Here is a 19,309-nt window from a genome sequence, read left to right on the forward strand (position 1 = left end):
TGGTTCTATGCTCAGAGATGTAGATCAAACGTTCTATCACTACGTTCAGTTGTAATATGTGATCACCAATAGTCCTTTTTTATGTCCCCGAATTTGATTTCGTTTTTTAAAATGTGAAGCAATGCAAGTAACTCCCTAACCCCAAAATCTGATTTACTGACCGATTACAGTAACGGACAGCAGCGGACTTCAAATTAAAATATATAATTTATTTAAGCTTTGGTAAGTACTTAAATGCTTTTAAATGGCTTACCTTTAAGATACTAAACGAAGTGAAAACAGTTTCAGTTTGAAAGAAAAATGTTTACTGTTCTTACAAAAATGTACCACCAACTAGATTGTCGCGTGTTTATGGGTGACGTCCCTTTGATGAACTTGCTGAAATGGCTTCATTCATTCCCTAAATATGAAAGACTATCGAACCTTACCATTGAAAAAAAGAAATACTGAAAATTGACTTTTACATGTTAACTGATTATCCAAAAATAATTTTTTTTTATGTCTTATATCTTAAAACAAGAGTGCTTTGTTACTTTAAAATGTCTTTCACCCGCGATCAACCCGTTCCTTTTGAAGCGGTTCGTGCTACTTGACTGTGTACTTTATACTTATATTTGGCTGTAAGTCTTTGCTGTTTTATGTGCTGTCCAACGTGTTTTGTTCATTGATATTTCCTTTTTGATACTCCTTGTTTCATTGGCACATCGGTATTTTCCTTTTGTTTTTTTTCCAAACTACATATTTTTTATGCATATGACAGATAAAATCAAGAAAACACCACCAAAAGTAGCAGTGAAAAAACTTTTTTAAGTCAAAGAAGGAGGAAAAAACAGGAAATTTATGACAAAATGAGAGTATTTTTATGAAGATCACGGACGCATAATATTGAACGATAAAACTTGTTGCGCATTGCGTTTTAAATTTTTATAGGCCAATTTGCAGGTTAAGTACAACACTGTCCTAAACATGTTTTTGACATGCTAATACACATATCTGAACCTATTAAAACACGAAGCTGATATAGATATTTTATTTTTTTTGTCGCTATCTTTTCCCTCTTGTCGCTTTTTCTGGAAACTTTCATGACACTTCTCGTCGCTAATTAGTGAGACTGTGTTCGTATACAGACTTTCTGCCAGAAAGGCCTACTCTCATGGCACGTCGGAAAAGAAAAAAAAGAATCTGAATTTAAATAATTATTAAAAACCATATAATAAATGCTTTTTAGTAAAGTAGGTAAGAAAATACCGAACTCCGAAAGACGTGAATTCCTGTCAGACTAAAATCAGACTTTCAAGTTATGACTTTATTTCGAACTGAATAACTTTATCAATTAGCTATAATATTGGGAACAAATCTAAATTGTGATATACTGAGCAATACCCGAATCACCCGACCACTGTTTATTTATGCTATACAATTTGATTTGGTTCCGTGCAGTTCGTTTTCCTATGTGTACTTAAAATTCTTGGTTATTAAGTGTTGAATACGTCTTGTTCTTAAAGTGTTGTGATATTGATATCATTATATTGTCTGGTCCAAGAATTTCTCCTCTTTTGATTTATTGTGCTGTCTTATCCGATAATTTCTCCTCCTTTGATATTGTGTTGTCTTTTCCAAGCTTTTCTCCTCTTTTGATGTTATTGTGTTGTTTGGTCCAAGAATTTCTCCTCCTTTGATGTTACTATATTCTCTGGTCCAAGAATTTCTCCTCCTTTGATGTTATTGTGTTATCTTGTCCAAGAATTTCTCCTCCTTTGATGTTATTGTGTTGTCTTATCCAAGAATTTGTCCGCCTTTGATGTTATTGTGTTGTCTTGTCCAAGAATTTCTCCTCTTTTTGATGTTATTGTGTTGTCTTCTCCAAGGATTTCTCCTCTTTTTGATGTTATTGTGGTGTCTTGTCCGAGGATTTCTCATCCTCTTCACCATCTGTATTATTAATTCTTGCGATGTAATTCATTAACAATGGAAGGAGAAATTTTAATGAATTCTTAAACATTTATATTACGAGTTTATAAAATTAAACTCGTATACCACATGATAGATTGGTACTGGATATCGCTTTCTATTTTGAAAGAGGTTTTATGTACTTCTTGTATAGAAATGTGGTTTTTTGTCTTGGATTAAAACCTTCCTTTGTATTTGATTCTGAAGCTGTAGATGAGAGACACATGTGCAGCATGTAGAATTGGCAATACAAATATTATTGGTACTTTTGTTTTTATGAACAATTCACACTTTGATTGAAGATGATTAACGATCTAGGAATATACTCCGAGATACACATAATATTAATCGATATAATATCGAAGTTTATCAGTAATTGAAATACGTCAAATTCCAGGTACATGGCCTAAAGGTGAAAAAAGGAAACAAAGGCGATCTACATACACAATGTAGTAAGACGAATGAGAAATAGATTTAAAAAAAAACTTAACACAAGAAAACAAGACGTAACACAATGAACTAAAGCACTAACAATTTGAACTACATGGAGTAACATTAGGGTTATAAATGTAGTTTATATAAGGCTCCTGAAGGGTAAGCATTCCCTGCCCTGCCTGGGCATCCGTCATTGCAAGTTGAGCATGTCCTTTCTTCTTATTGAAATCTGTCAGTCCAAATCAAATTTCTTATTTCATATAATATTAAGAAATGCATTACCAATTTAATGCTTTTTTCCTTAAATTACGGAAATACACAAATAAATGGATAAACAAAGAGCAGTTTAATACTTTCCTCATAATCCTGATCATCAGATTTAGCCTATTCCAAACATATCATACGTACCACGGAAACTAGTAAAACACTAGTTGCAGGAAACAATTCGTGGCGGGTCATTTTAATACACATACACGTGAGGGTTATTTTCGTTACATTCTCGGCCTGTATATTTACTAAGATATATTCATCATGGGATTGAATTATAATTTTAGAGATGCTTTGTGGAAGTTGTGCTTATTGCGCAACTTGTGACCCAAAACAACGAAAATCAAAACAACTTGAAACGAGCATGTATAATAGACGGTCTTTTCAAAAGCTGAATATTTTAAATACTCTCTGAATAGAACCATCAGTCAAGATAATTACAAAAAAAACTAGTAAGTTTCCTTTAGTACAGATGTAGACAAATCGGAGCAGTTTGTTAAAAAAAAGCATCAATTTCAACAGATACATCATGAATAGAAAAAGTTATGTAAAATTTATGTTATACCAAATTCTACTACGCATCGTCGGAATTGATTAAAACATCACATAAAACGACATATTGCACTCTGTTGATATAATGTAAAAAAATGCAAGTCATTTAACGTATCACTTACATTTATCAATTCATTATCAGTTTAATTCTTAAATTACATATATGCATGCCGAAACCTTTTACTATTGCATACTATAAGTATTGTAAAACCGCATTGTAAAAATCACGGAGAGCTTATTTATTCTACCTACAGTAATGAATAAAACGTCAAATGCATTCTCATTTCAACTGAAGCAGTGATCAATAACTTAACAGATAGTGCTCTCTCTAGCTTACTTTACTATTAAACTTATTTCACAGTAGCGTATGGTTGTCGTATTATGAGTGGCAGTGCGTCATTTATTAAACAAAGATCGTTTTATCTATGAAGATTGCGAAAGTATATTGTCATTAAGAAAGTGATGCTTTGTAGATTTATGCATGCTATGCACAGACAATAGTACCAGAAATAATCGAATTTACATAGTAGTGATTGCAAACTTTGATAAAAGAATATTTTAAACCGTATTGACTGCAGTGATCTAACGTGGAACAGTTCGTTGTATTGGAAACCACAGAATAGATTAAACAAAACCGTCCTATGTAGTCCTATAACTGTACGAAGTAGTCTGTATATTGGATTACAAAAGCAAGAGTTAAAGGAAGCAATTAATTAATATGAAGTTGACATTTGCGCGTTTCCTTTTATCTTGCTGGTAGTGTTAATTTGATTACAGCTTGAAATATCTGAAATCGATTTTCAGTTAGTGATTATGTAGCTTCTTCCAAAAAAGTAAGTATGTAAATATAAAAACACATTGTTTGTTTGTGAGTTTTTATATATTAATGTTTGTACTACACTTTTCTTATTATATTCGTTTACGACAACTATGAATAAAATAATACTTGTATGATCGAGTGGAACAGAAATATGTTAAAAGAAATCAGAAAGGAACAGAAATCCTACTTATATAACATTTTAGCAAGTCAATTCATACATCTCCAAGTAAAACTGAACATCGTATTCTTGTTAATCATTTCATCAATATTACCTCTGCCTTTCCAGACCTCCCAATCGTGTTTAATACTCTGTTTAAAAAATTTTCCTATCACATTGGAATGTGATGAAAATGTCTTTGTTTCTTTGAACATAAAGTTTAACAAATTATTCGATCGTTTTTTTTCTGTTTACTATTTTGTTAATAGTCGATTCCCATTTTTTTGATAGTTGCATTTTTTAAACCATCTAGTTTCTAAAATTACAAAATAGTTTTGCAGTTTTACTATCTAAGTTTTTCGATGATTCTTTTTTTGTTTTTTATATTGTACTTCACATGGAATTAAAGTTAATATGTCATCTTCATGTGAACATTTATTACTTCCCATCATTTTCATGTAAATTTTTTGTGAATTGGTTTTATAATGTAGATATGTTACTCTTATTGTGCTCATATATATCACAAACAAGTTTTTAGCGGCACATTGAAATCATACAGAATGAAAATTTTAATGTTTCTAAAGAAATATTTAAAGCTTTTACTTACGTTATTGAGTGTATTTTATGAACCATTTGGTATAACACACATTGATAGTATTTGAAAATTATGGTTTGAAATTCTAATTTATTACGAAATTGATTTAAAAATAATTTGGATAAGAAATAAACTGCTGTTTTGCATAAATTATATAGGGTATTGGTATATTAGCTTTCTAAAAAAAGCTTTGCAACTTTTAAGCTTCTTATACAAGAGTAGGTATTTCATTGTCCTATTCTTGAGAACACCTTTCCAATCAGATGGAAAATGGTTTGTATTGTTATGTATTGTTAGATCATAGGTTTATCTACCTTTATAATGGTAATAAGCCAATAGTCAGTACTCAGATACAATATTGGCCATTCAACACATACCAGAAGCTGCTGTAGTTCACAATGCAGTTTGTTGTTTAACGAAATATTCTTTTATTATCGCTGTAAAAATGTTCTTTTAAAGAAATTTAAACTTAATAAATCGTAAAAAAGGCTTCAACATATTGTTAACTTAACGGCTTGTATGAACGACTCGACTAAAATAATGCTTACCTTTCGAATCACCTTGTGTCACTTCTGTTTCTTTGTCTGTTTCATATTACAAGTTCTTTATTGTTTATCTCGTCTTGATATGTTATTGCATTTTATTACGTTTGTTCCTTATGTATATAGATACGTATTAATATCCTCTTTTTACGTTTAGATCAAGTAATTAGAATTTTATTGCCTTTGCAATGTCTTTATTTTTACGCCTCAGCATAGTTGTGCAAATTATTGGTGACCACCATATTGTATGTATCACTATCTTGACTATGCATTTAGGAGGCAATGTTTACATACAATTCGAACTTTTAATAGATCAATTAAACTGCTTGATCCTTTAAATTGCATCAAACATGTCTTTTATGACCCTGAGTCTTTTGATCTGTCTTTTCATGCAAATGGTATTTGTAGCAATTTTCCTATTGTTTTCAACAACAAAATATACACCGTAGTGCAGATTCAATGCAGCTAATCACAAGGCTTATCAAATAATGATTACAAAAATGTCCCTCTCCGCTCTCTCTAATAGTTTACTTTTTGATATGAAAACCTTATCGCAGATTTTTTCCGAAACAACAGAACAATTTATCACAGATGTGTTATTTTTACTTCACAAGTTGTCCTGTTGTCTTGTCAAGTCGTTGAGTTGACTTCATTTCGACCATTGTGATAGGAAACGAACGACTGCCGCTGCGCGAAACTTGTACATTTACATGAAAAAGAGAAAAATCGGAAGTGACAATGGAAAAGGGGGGATATCACGGGGATCCTTGGAGAAAATACGCTAGTTTTGCTACTGTACTCGTTTAACAAAAGGTGGACAAAAGCATGTCATCTACCTCGCCAACTACGATGAATGCTAGAAGGTGACACCTTGTACTTTGCCGAGACAGAAATCAAAGTGCAAACATTACAAAATGAACCATTCTAACTGTTTTTTTTTCCGAATGGTTGTTTACCGTACTAAATATAGTAATTAAAGTGCCTTTTGTCATTAATTCTTTAATGAGTTTCTTGTAGAGTATTTTGTTTCATTATGAGTTTAATTAGACAAAACCTATAATAAAGTCATTGTAAAATAACCCAATGTTAATGAACATATTAAATGCATACTTTTTATATTAGAGTCTCTATGTATATGATTACATTATTGTCAAACAGCGAGTCGACGATCCAGGCACAAGTACTGTAAATGAGCAAAATCTCGTAAGATGCTATTTTTCGCGATTTACTAGGTCAGGTGGATGTCAATTTTAACGTGAGTCGTCTTAACGTCTGAAGGAAATTAAGCATAGGAATCTTTTGTCATTTTCGCGAAAAGTAAAGTGGTAATGGTGAATATTTATCAAAAATACAACAACTCCAACGGAACTCTTCATTAAACGACGAGGAAACCCTCACACCACAGGGCACACCACAACTGGCCCCAAAACAACATTACACAGGTACCATGTCTGGGTTGGACAGATTTACGGATTTTACGAACTAAATTCAGGTTATTTTACACGTTCTATAGTTGCTGTAATACCGAACGTCGCATGCGAGGCTAACGATGGACGCTCGATCGAACCGGAAAAAGTATCAGACAAACCTGCAGAAATGGATCTGGAACCGAAGATGTAATACAAAAACATAAAATATTTACAGTATCCAGACCCGGTACGCCGAATTATTAAAAAAAATGAACAACCGTTTATATATCATATCTCGCTCCACTCAGCTAAGGTCCCTTTTTCAATGATTTTATGAATATAAGGAAAATGTATAATTGCGATGCTCAGTTAACGCTGTGTCTAACTCACATTATGTGGTTTGAATTGACGCTGTAAGAAGTAAACACATGGCGTAACAGCTATGATACTCTTGAAAAGGAACTTAACTTACTGCAATTTACCTGTAATTACACTGATGATTTTGCTACCCACAATACTGTACTATTGAAGTACACATGTACATAAAGTAAATTCTTTTCTGTTAATTTCAAGTTTTCCTTGTTCTTATGTTCATGTTATCTATGTGGTTGAATACCGTAATTCGTGTAAGAGAAGGGCAGTGTTTTCTTTCACAAATTAACATACACTATTGAAGATTGAAAGAATCAGCCATTCTCTAAAGGATTTCACCTTCTTTTTATGAATTCACATACTATGCGGACAGTAACAAGCACACCTGAATGTATGATTTATTTTCAATCAATTGAAAAAAGAAAACGTATTTTTGGATTGTTTCGTTATGACATTCGATACTTTAATCCTGACAATAGGATTATCTAGACTTCCCAGTGAAACGCGGTCTCAATTCAAAACAGAAAATCATAATGATAAACAATGTAGGGATCTTTGTCGTTAAATATATCGTTCTCTCTTTGAAATGGAAGGAGTTTTTGACCCCAGAATGGCTTCTTTGTTCAGTAGAGAACGCATTCTACAGATCAACAATGGATCGCAATATTTGACGTTGCACTTTGTTTTTTTTTGTTGTTGTTGTTTGCTGTTTTGTTGTTTTTTGTTTTGTTTCTTATTTGTTTTAATAGTTTTTCATTGTTAATACATATGCAGATTTATATCCAATTTGCAGAAATATTAATCTTTCTCGTTCTCAATATGTTAATTGAAGACTTATGTTGATAGTCTCTTTTTTTTCGCGGAATAAAAGAGTGTTTCCTAATCTTTTAATTCTATTAAACGTGATAAGTTTTAGGTACCAGTCGTTGTAAGGATAAGGCAGTGAATGAAACAGAAAATGAAGTCCACCACTTTAACAGCATAATTTTAATATTTATATATGCAGAATCAAGGGAATGTAACTAATTTTTCCATATCGTTTTGAAATATTTAGTTTTAAAGTCATCGAAGTGCACTGCACATGAACATTTAAATTATAGTTTACTCTTTCAAACTTTATCTTCTAACATTTTAATAAAAACTTTTTTTAACAAATCCTGTGAGTCCAAGACCAAATAGGGTCATTTTGAAATATATATACAGAAGACTACTTTAACTGATATTATAGTGTCAGAGCGGTGTTTTTTTTACATGCAGGTTTCATTTATTTCCCACGTTGCCTATTCTTTAAAAGACTTATACTGAAAGTCTTGGTTTTGATCACCATGGTGTCTAAGTGAGAGAAAAAAAATCAATCCCTATCGGTAAAGGATACTTTTTCAAATGTGTGTAAATTCAGTATGCTAGATATATTGGGAATTCGATATTTTTATACATTCATGATGATAGTACAATTTCAGACATTACTTACACTGACGGTAAATAAATATTTACATTAGCCTAGTAAATTGGCAATTGACACATCTGCTTCTGCTTTATCATAATATTTTGAAAAGCAATCTGCAATTATATGTGAAAAAGTACCACGAAAAGTATGAAACTGATTTACGATTATATACCAAAGTATGCTCAAAGGCATCAATAACTCGAATTGTTGAAATGTTTAGAAATACTGACATTTAATGTGGTCGTTAAGTATTACAGATTGCAGATGGAACATTCGTATTTACGTCGTTTATCCATTTGCAAAGATATATTTCATTTAGAAATGCGTAGTAGTTGCTGTAATATTTATATTTAATATTTATATTTGTACTTTATGTTTATAAAATTTGAGCTGAATCGAATTTGTCTAATGAACCATTACCAATCATGTTTACAATTTTCAGATTTCTTTACATTCGCTGTGAGTTGAATTGTATAATGTACCAATGCGTGATGTAAACAAGGGTTTAATACATTGGCGATATTGATGTTGATTGCCATTTATATATTAATACAATGTAGTAAATATGTAGACGACTGTTGTATATAATAAAGTTTAAAACTTTTATACTAAGATCTTTTCACTTAGTATAGATTGACAGAAGTCTCTTTAATATCCAGTACTTCCTTCCCCCGACAAAAGCCTGAAGGTCGAAAATTTGGGCTAACATTGTTTTACTACATTTTATTGGTATTTCATTTGCATTTAGTCCCTTTTTATGTTTAAAATATGGCTATTTTCACACTTATTACTCATATGATATCATAACTGATTTTGTTAACGATATTTACTTCCATTTTCAACTTTAAAGTTGAACTGATTTGCAATATCAGTCGTTTAAAAGCAATATCTGTATCTGACATCTAGTATGAAATAACTTCAGTTGATTGTTTTTATGTATAAATTATGTTTACATTTGTTATCATGTGTTCCCGGCTCCGGTTTGCCAATAAGTATCACCTCGCTTGACAATTTGTTTTTCAACTTTTCTTGAAAGCATTCACATGAGAATCATGTATCTTCTTGCTTGTGTTCCTGTTGTTTTAATTTTGTAATGTGTTTTACGGATGTAACATGCTTACTGTTCCAGGGGACCTGGTATTCTGATTTTTGTGCGAGTTTATATTGGTAGTGCTTTAGTTTGTGTGAGGTCTTGTTTGTAATTTATGCTATTGTATATATTGTGTATGTAGATCTTTTTTTATTCTTGTTTTCTCATAAAGGCCATGTACTTGAATGTCTATTGTCCCATTTTATTGCTTTGCCCATATTTTCTTATATTTTGAACACGAAAGTTAAACTGATTTACAATATTAACCGCTAAATAGTACTAAGCAATGACTTCTAAAAAAAAAAACAAGTAATGCTTTTATCGGACTTGAGAATATTTTGTTCGAAACAAATTGAGGACTTCGCATCCCAGTAACAACCGTTTCACTATAGCAAATTACTCCATATACCGAACTACACTCTTAAAGCCGTTACTACAGTCATCAATATTCATTATAATTTCCCTAGATAATGGTTTAAGGTGCAAACGACTGGCGCTCCGACACTTAAACACTTCTATACTGTCAAGTATGTACTCCCAGTGGAATAAGTAGATTAAAGGCAGCTTGGTAGTGATTAATAATGGAATTAATAGACTCGAACATCCATCAAGGAGGATGATGGTAAAATTCAATCAATCTGGTACTGCGTCGACAAAAAATCAGTTTTGATTGATGTTGTTTACGTATTCGGTTACTAGTAGCAATGACATCCTGTATTTTTGCTCATGGTAATTACATGTAAGCTGGATATGTTTTTCGTTTGGGCTCATTCGTCCTTCGGATACTTTGGCATTTTTATAAACCGTCAAATTTACGAGCGAAAAACTTTGTCAATTTAATAAAAATCTTATTCTCATAATTCAAAATAAAACAGGTATGATGTTTGTATTGTATCCAACAGGAATTGCATCATATTTGCGTACTAATATTATGATGTTAAGCGAAATTAGTTCTCGTATTGATTTGTCCATTTTTCAAATACTTTAACCTAAAATACATGTTTTATTGAATACGTGCGAAATTATCGAAGTTGTAGCTTATCATATTTGTTAAAATATTTACCAAAAATTAACAGGAGCATTTTTGAATTTTTAGACAACGTATTATATTTCGTCTGTTACGGGCGAGCATGATTTGACTCACAAAATTATACTCCGCCACCGAGGATCGAACCTAGACCGCTTAAGTCAATTACTTGGCTATTTAGATCTCACTATCTACTATGACGCAGGTAGGCCGTCCTGCCACATTTTTCCCACCTTAAGAGTCTTCATACCACGGACGATTCTAACATTAGCTCAATAGCTAACCAAACCCCGTGGGTTTTTAGTTGGGCGCCAAATGTAACGGGAGAGCATGATTTGACTCACAAAATTATACTCCGCCACCGAGGATCGAACCCTAGATCGCTCGGTGACAAGCCAGCGACAAACCGATTCGGCTAAAGAATTAATCCTTTAGCCAAGTCAATTAACTGGATATTTAAATTTCACTATCTACTATAACGCAGGTGGGCCGTCCTGCAACACGTCAATACAAAAAATCTTTTTTTTTATTTATCTAACTTGTATATATTACAAACCAATGTAAATGTACACAAGCATATATCATCTCGTACCCGTAGACCAAAATGCCAGTTTCCTACTAGTAATCAGAAAATTTCAGTTATGCATAGTTTTGTTAGCTGAAAAAGTAATCAAGGGAACTATGATTCTAGCGAGAATCGAAAGAATGTAATCCAGGGATAAAGACCAGGAATGGAGAACAGACAAACATAACAAAGAACATAAAGTAACTACAAAAATACATATCATGCCGTTATCCGATATTTTCTGTCTCGGCTTCGAATTTTCCTTTACTCTGATGTCTCGGTTATGTCTTCTCCTTATCATTACTTCTTACTATGCGTTTTACGTTTCACAAGTCAGTATGGAATAATGTACTTATCTGGCAAGTATTGAGACAATATCCTTGAAGTATCTGAATCAACAAATAATGAAACTAATAAGAATGCAGCTTCATTAATTCTTCTTTTGTTAATAAGTCTCATGAGAAAATTTAATTAATTCTTTAGGAGAGCATCAATCTAAATACTCTTTGTAAATGTTTGATGTTTGTTCATTTGGTTCGTTTGTTGTTAATTTTTTTATATTTCTATCAAAGACGTTAAATTTCTTCTAGTTTAATCGTCCTTGTAATCATATGCATAGCAAATTGTCTGAACTGAACCGCTGTTGGATTAAAAAAAATGGTTTGGTTTCAACAGTTGTTTGAACGTTCAAAATATATTTGTATTAATTTGAAGGTACTTTGAAATATATCTGGTTTGGACAGGTTTTCTGGTTTTTCACAGTTCCATTTCAGGCACTGTAGTAACACAAGTAGTAAAGCTGTCCTTTCTTTAATTAACGCAGTTAAAATGTTTGATATAAAAATCGTGAAGTCAACAAATAACATAATTCTTTAACTTAACCAGTCCATATAAAATTCAGACACGGCCTATGCTAAGGTGAATCATGGTGTAGAAAAACCCACATAACAAACAATGTTTTCGGTCTTCAGACGCTATATTTTAAGGTAACATTAGTCTTTTCTGTATTCAGATCTGCACGTTTGAGAAATTCATACATTCATCTCACACAAATCAACCAAATCGAACAAAATCAAGGACGATAACTTTTGCTAAGTGCTAATGTCAAGTATATTCTATATAAATTTTATCTCAAAAGTGCAACAACCATATGAAAAGCTATGAGTGGTTATATGGTCTGTAACTGATTCTGAATAGGAAATAAAAGTAATGTTAGTGGGCTTTTGACACGAATGAATCACGTCCTGTCTGATTTTTATAAAGACTGCTACTTAAAATTTCTTGGTTGTATTAATATTGTTTTTTTGTTAATCTTTGCCATAACAAAGTACTCAGAATCGAAACGTCATTTGTAATAATGATTTACAGGAAGTGAAATGCCAGATGTTTGATCTTGACATCAATAAAAGGAAGTTATTACTTAAACCATTTTTTATAGAATAAGTAAATTATATGGCAAGTGACAGGTTCTCAAACAAGATATAATTGGCTTTCTCATTTTTTTCAAAAACATCTTAAAAAAGATTTACATTGATCCTGTAGAAAATAATTACATTTCATTGGTAATTCGATACAAAACAAACAAGCTGTTCATGTCAACTGTAATTGAAATTGCTATATTTTTAAATCTTGGTTTCATCATCGCATCATAATAATACATTAAAGCTTCGAACTGAAAAGTCTTAAATTTCATAGGTAGTCAAAAATCACGAAACCAATTTATAGTGAGATCTTTTATACTGATTTTTATGTTCGCTGAAGTTAAAGTTTTTGTTAAACCTAATTCAAAAAACACTTTTAAAATCGATACGAAGGAACGTCTGCTTTAGACAGGTTTCTGTTTATTCAGTGTTCGGTTAAGATAGGTTTCACTGTACAAGATGTCTTTTCAGGACGTGCATCAAGCCCCACGTAACGACAGACGTTCGTTTCCTCTCTTGCTAACAGCTTCAGACAGGCCTATCGAAATTCTCAGGCGTTATTCAAATTATACGTCGTTTGTCAATGGGATAACGTCGCGTAAAATCACTTTTTCCAGGCTTTGCAAGAATCTTGCATTTTGTGAGAGGGCTGGCTGCAGCATCTAGAGTGAATTTTGAACGTCAGACGCTGTTCTGGAGCTTGGACGCGCATATACTTGTAGTGAAATGTCCGAATAGAGAAACAGTTGCCATTTATTGGTCCCTTAAATGACCTCCTTTTATCTATAACAATATTTTCCCCGTGCAGGTCCGGGTGTTAAAAGAATAGGCCTGCAGCAGCGCGAAGCTTGTCGTAAAAGGCGACTAAATAGTGCTCAGAACCCTAGCCGAGGGCTAGGGCGCTCTGCCCACAGAGCAACTGGGATGTGTGCCCCAGGTGGTGGAATGGGATACCCCTGGCGTGTTACATGCTGGGGTTGTCAGGCTATAATACGGAAAACCTGACCGCAAACCATAGTGGTGCACCGTGTTGGGAAAGATGCAACCTTCCTCGCACGTTAAAGAACCCTACTATGGTATTCTTCCGGAGTAGGAACCATAGGGCTCCGCCACAGGAGGCTAAATTGCCCTACCCTACCCACCTCTCCCTATTTCCAGTGGCAATCAAAATTTGTTGACCCCATTGTCCTTGTGTCACATCCCTTTTTCATTTCATCATCATTTCATGTTCATTTTATCATCAATTTCATGTTCATCGTCTGAATATAGCTGAAATATTGCTGCTCGGACGTTAAACCCCAACAAACAAACAAACAATATAACAATATTTTGAAGTGTTAGTTGTAGTGTCGTAATTATTTCTAATGATTGTTTAAAGCGTTGCGGGCTAATCGTAATCTGTTTTATGAGGATAAGATACTTAACAACATGGTACATGCTCCAAATTTGTGAGACCTAGTTTTTTTGTCTTCCTAGCTATATGTTTTGATACTTTGGGATTTTAACTTCTTCATTTAAAACAACTTTTTTTTGTCTTCTCAAGTTTGAATTTTTCAACTGAATGTTTGAAAGAGTAATCAAGGGAACCAAGGTTATAGCGGTAATCAAAAGAATGTAATCCAGGGACAAAGACCAGACATGGAAAACAGACACACAAAACAAAGAACAAAAAGTAACTAAAGTCATACATACAAAGTAACAAAAGTAAATGAGCAACTCGGACTCCACTAAAAACTGGGAGCATGGACCAGGTGCACCGGTAGGGTAAGCGTCCTCTGCTTTTCTTGAAACACCCGCCGAGTTGCTCATAAAAAGTCAAATCCGGGGTAGACAAACGAGGAAAGGCAAAGTATGACCCGTTGAATAAATCAGTTTTCATGGTGCTGATGGATATATCATAACATCATAAATTAGACTTTTGCTCAGAGTTACCTGCTTATGAGATAATCAAGGAATACATTTTAATGATAACTCATTTTACAAAATTTACAAATTCCTATGCCCGATCCTTGCAGAGACTTGTACTTGACTTTGTTCTAGTTCTTGGATATTCTATCGTATAAACATACGTCAATCATATCCCTTTTCAAAAGCAAGGGGAGGCATAAATATTAGCAAGACCTTTACTTTCTGCTGACGAATATTAAGTACAATTTGCACATCGTGGAAATGATTTTACCAACTTATTGCTCATTGACTCAGTTAATGTTGCATGATATCATTCGCTCTAAGCATGTTCGAAAATAATCAGGAGTAACACGTTGTTTTCATTCTTGTTAAAGAAGCGTGACCATTGGTTGCAACATTTTATTGTGCGTAAAACTGTATTAAATGTTGTGTAAATATTTGATTAAGATGCTCACATCTTCGTTGTCGTAGTTTTGTAAAAATGTAATTTTACATGTGCTCTCATTATCCCAGACAATAAGGACCGTGGTTTACAAGGACCACAAATTTGGCTGTCCCTGGTCTACAAAGGAGTAGGACGAAGTAAATCAAATGTTTAAAAGTTAAAAGTTTTAAAAAGGATGTTAAATGTTTCTTTCCATTTTCAGTTATTGTAAAGAAAAAAAATAGCAAAGCAATATTTTATAATGTAAATACATTAAAAATGTTGGTAAATGCACTATTACAGAGAAACTCGTCTTTACCGAATTATTTTGGACTGTATAAAAAGGTGTACGGTAGTCTAAGGTTCAAAATACATTTTAACTGATACAAAGTGATTTAGACAAACAAATACATTTTACGATTATCTAAAGTTTTGTTTAGACAGGTTTCACTGAAAATTCTTTATTTACAATTTAAGGTCAAATAGGAATTTCTTTTTATATTATTGTGGCCTTTTTATATACAAATTTATTACCTTAACGTGCCAAAACACAGAACTTAATTTAAATAACTACAGACGGCCTTTAAATGTAAAAAATGTGGTAAAGTTGAATCATTTGTAATTACTGGTAAAGGTTTTAAATATTATTTAGTAGATAGGTCTTTATAGACTTGTTTAAGTGAAGTTTTACTATACAGACAGTAGTATCGAAATTGTTTTTACTTTTGATAAAAGTGAACTGTCATCTGCAAAAAGAATCAAAGGAAAAGTTACAATATGGCAGTTATATCTGAAAACACGTCGCACATTGTTGAAATATGACGTTATAAATATAATACAATAATTGAAAAAAGGATCAAAGACGAACAAAAACATACAATCACTGAATAAAATAAATATCAAGTATTAACATTTTGAACCTTGGACATGGTTTTAAGTAATAAAGCTTAAACAAGTTAAGTCATTTATTTGCGATAGCTAAGAAAGATATTGCATATACAATCGCCATACATAAAAGCAGTTTCGATTAACGTTTTCATAAATGTGCAATATATTATCAGCCATATGCTTTTAAAAACCTGATCTTAATTACGGGCTAATGATTATTTAAAGATACAAGTACGGCTAATGTGATCACTTAGCAATCTGTGGTGTTAAATAAATCCATTTACAAGCTCTTCAAATTATTTACGCTGCAGAATTGTTGATAACCCTGAACTATTTTATCATTTTTATTCTTTTGAATTTCATTATCAAGTTGCGACACAAGATGCCAGAAAAGTGTAACATGAAATTGATCATCCACTTTTTACCTAATTTCATCATAAGCAATTAAGTGCTTTTTATATAAGAGGACGCTTACCCTACCGATGCATCTGGTCCATATTCCCAGCGCTTAGTTGAGTATGGGTTGTTCATTTACTTTTGTTGCATGTTACTTTAGTTATTTTATACCTTTTGTCTAGTGTGTCCATTTCCTTGGCTAGTAGTAACCCCTGAGTCGCATACTTAACGATTACCGCTCAATTCTAGGTCCCCTTAATCGCCCCTTGTCGTTTAAGACCATGTACAATTGCCCTTGAAACGTCCTTCTAGTTTTGACTCTTGTCTGAAACTTTTCAAACTCTTCAAAGTTTATTTTAGATGACCTCTTTTGTCAGAATGGTGGGTTTTCAAATGCTTGTATAAATGATACAAAATTAAGCTCTTCAACATTATGTTTAATATTTCCTATCCGGAAAATCTAGCAAGAAAGTATCTGGTGCTATATACTTCCTTGGACGAGTCTTATTCAACATTCAAAATCCTTAAGTGAACTTTCGATGTTTTTGTTTGCAGTAAAGACATCTTTATCTATGTTAAAGTAAGATTAGATCTGTTTCGTTTTTCACATATACGAATCAGTGAATCAGGTGAGCCGAAATGATTTAAGGAAAATTTCAAGTTATTCTCAATAATGAAAATTTTCTTAAAGATAAGTTGACATTTTGAAAATGTAAAGAAAAGCGAATGACATTTTATACAGATACTTATGAACAATAAGGTATTTTGAATTGTGACTTGATAAACTGAATGCGAAATGTTCAATATAAAACATTTTGAATCTGACAGAAGGGTGGCTGTTTAATAAAATGAAATTCTCTTCGTTGTTAGATAACTTTCATTCAAAAATATATCTTGAAATACATCGATGCATGTCTTAAGGTGACAAGACGTGATATTGATGCTAATTAAAACATTGAATGACAACGCTCTAAAGACAAAATTGTTTCTGCAGTATACGAATACATCTAACATATTGTTTTGCGAAGATTACAAATTATAAAAGCACAATTTCAAGTACTAAGTATTGTGGAATGAGTATCACTCAAGTTTGATTGTAATTATGTTACTTCATTTCAGATCATTTGCCTTTGATAATCATTGGATAAGAAGTTCAACAAGCGGTTCATACTTCATAGACAGTTTACTCAAAGTATTCATGGATGTTTTTATTACTTTACAAGGACATTGTTGATAACAACAGAAAATATTGAACAATGCCGTTCGGACATACAGAGGGGTTTATCCCCACAGATATTCATAGGAGTTGTAACGGGGACTTAAAACATTCAAATCACCAGGAAAAAGAAGAATTTCTACCTCATGAAAATGGCCGACGGAAGGACGTTAAGGGTGATAAAAAATTCAAAGAAACAAAAGAGACGAATAAATTACCAAACGAAAAAGTTGACGTTGTTGTTCAGTTGTATGATAACCCTGGTTGTTCGAAACGATGGACTAACAGAGAGAAATACTTGTTGTGTATATGTTCCCTCTTATTTTTCGCATGTGTTGCTTTCATTATTGTGGCCTTTATTCGAGACAAAGAAACCGGTAAGTACAATGAATTATTAAAACGATAGATGTACATTAAGAAATGATTGCGTTCATGATTTTTTACAATTTTGCGAGATTGGCCTAAATTGGGAATTTGATTTTTGAGATTGAGAGAGAATTCCCGTTCTACTAATGTTACAGTTTCATAATCTGTGTTATTACTGCAAATTAAAGTCCGTTGCAATTTTGCAATTATAAGAACATTAAACAAATTTCTTTATGTGTCATTCATTTACATTGAACATATAACTTCCGATGGCTTCATTGATCAATTTATTTAAAAATTCGAATATCTAAAAATTCGTTATCTGTCAGTATAATTTACTTACATATAATCTTATGATACCTCCGACATGAATCTCAATGAAACATCTTTGAATAGAAACTTATTTAAGATCAAAATTTGAAAAAAAGGCACTAATGTTCACGCAAATTTCACAGGAAACTGAAGTTTCATGAACAAAGTAACTTAGCACAAAATTAATGTGTCATTTTATAATGTAAAAATAAAGACATTTATTCACGCAAAGGTTCCTGTCATTCACGTTCACCACTTGAAACATTTATTTGTAAAACGATGATTCACAACAGAGAACTTGCAATAATGAAGTAATAAACGAACAAGCAAAGACAAATACAAGCTCCACGCAGCAGAAGACGTTCGTTATCTCTCTTACTAACCGCTGCAAACAAGCTTTTCGAAATTTCCTAACATTATTTAAAACGAACGTCTTTGACAATCGGATAACGTTGTGTAACATTGTTCACTTTTACCCGACTTTGCAAGATTCTTGCATTTTCTGAGAAGGTTGGTGTCAGCGTCTACCTGGAGTTTCGAAAGCCAAACGCCATTCGGTGCTAGGGAAAATCCATTCTACAAAACAATTCTTGGAACACCGAAAGGACAACATTCATAGAAGAATGAATTATGCAGCATACAAAACGTGTTATTTTTTACGGTGTTGTAATAGGAGAAATTCTTTGCACAAGTTTTGTGTTTAGGGGTCAAATGTAAAGATCTTATCTTTAACAGATTCTTTTTTTTTATATATCTATAGACGGCTTACACTATGTTTTAAGGAAATTTCTGCGGTGTACAAGAGATCACAAACATAACGCAAACATTAGATTATGATGAACGGAAACACTGGTATCAATAATTATTGTCCCATGCCGCTGCGCGGAAGGGAACATAAGTACCAGTGTCCGTCCGTATGTCCGTCCGGTCATACTTGTAGACACAACTCAACAAAAATCGATTCAGGGATTTTGTTTAAATATTTTAGCAATGTTCGTCAACATTTCTAAGTGCCATCATTTTGATTCAACAAATTCTACAGGAGTTATCGGACTTTTGTACTTATCAAAATTTTCAATATATTATCAATATTTTTCACATTTGTTTCCTTATTTTCTTATGTATTCATGGCTCAAACAATGGTCTCTAA

General features: G+C 32.6%; 1 protein-coding gene across 2 annotated transcripts in view; it reads left to right on the forward strand.

The window, feature by feature from the left end:
- The first annotated feature begins 3,475 nt into the window (after positions 1–3,475).
- Positions 3,476–19,309, forward strand: part of LOC148601845 (neprilysin-1-like) — a 42,849-nt gene continuing 27,015 nt past the window's right edge. For both annotated transcript variants that reach the window (XM_088555086.1, XM_088555087.1), the window contains exons 1-2: positions 3,476–4,037; positions 17,385–17,858. In XM_088555086.1, coding sequence (XP_088411212.1) covers positions 17,522–17,858 — 337 coding nt within the window. In that variant the 5' untranslated portion in view covers positions 3,476–4,037; positions 17,385–17,521. The remainder of the gene's footprint in view (positions 4,038–17,384; positions 17,859–19,309) is intronic.

This window comes from Perna viridis, chromosome 12 (assembly GCF_037379345.1).
Source record: "Perna viridis isolate PV_CMFRI_1.1 ecotype Kerala chromosome 12, ASM3737934v1, whole genome shotgun sequence".
In the NCBI taxonomy this organism is placed as follows: domain Eukaryota; kingdom Metazoa; phylum Mollusca; class Bivalvia; order Mytilida; family Mytilidae; genus Perna; species Perna viridis.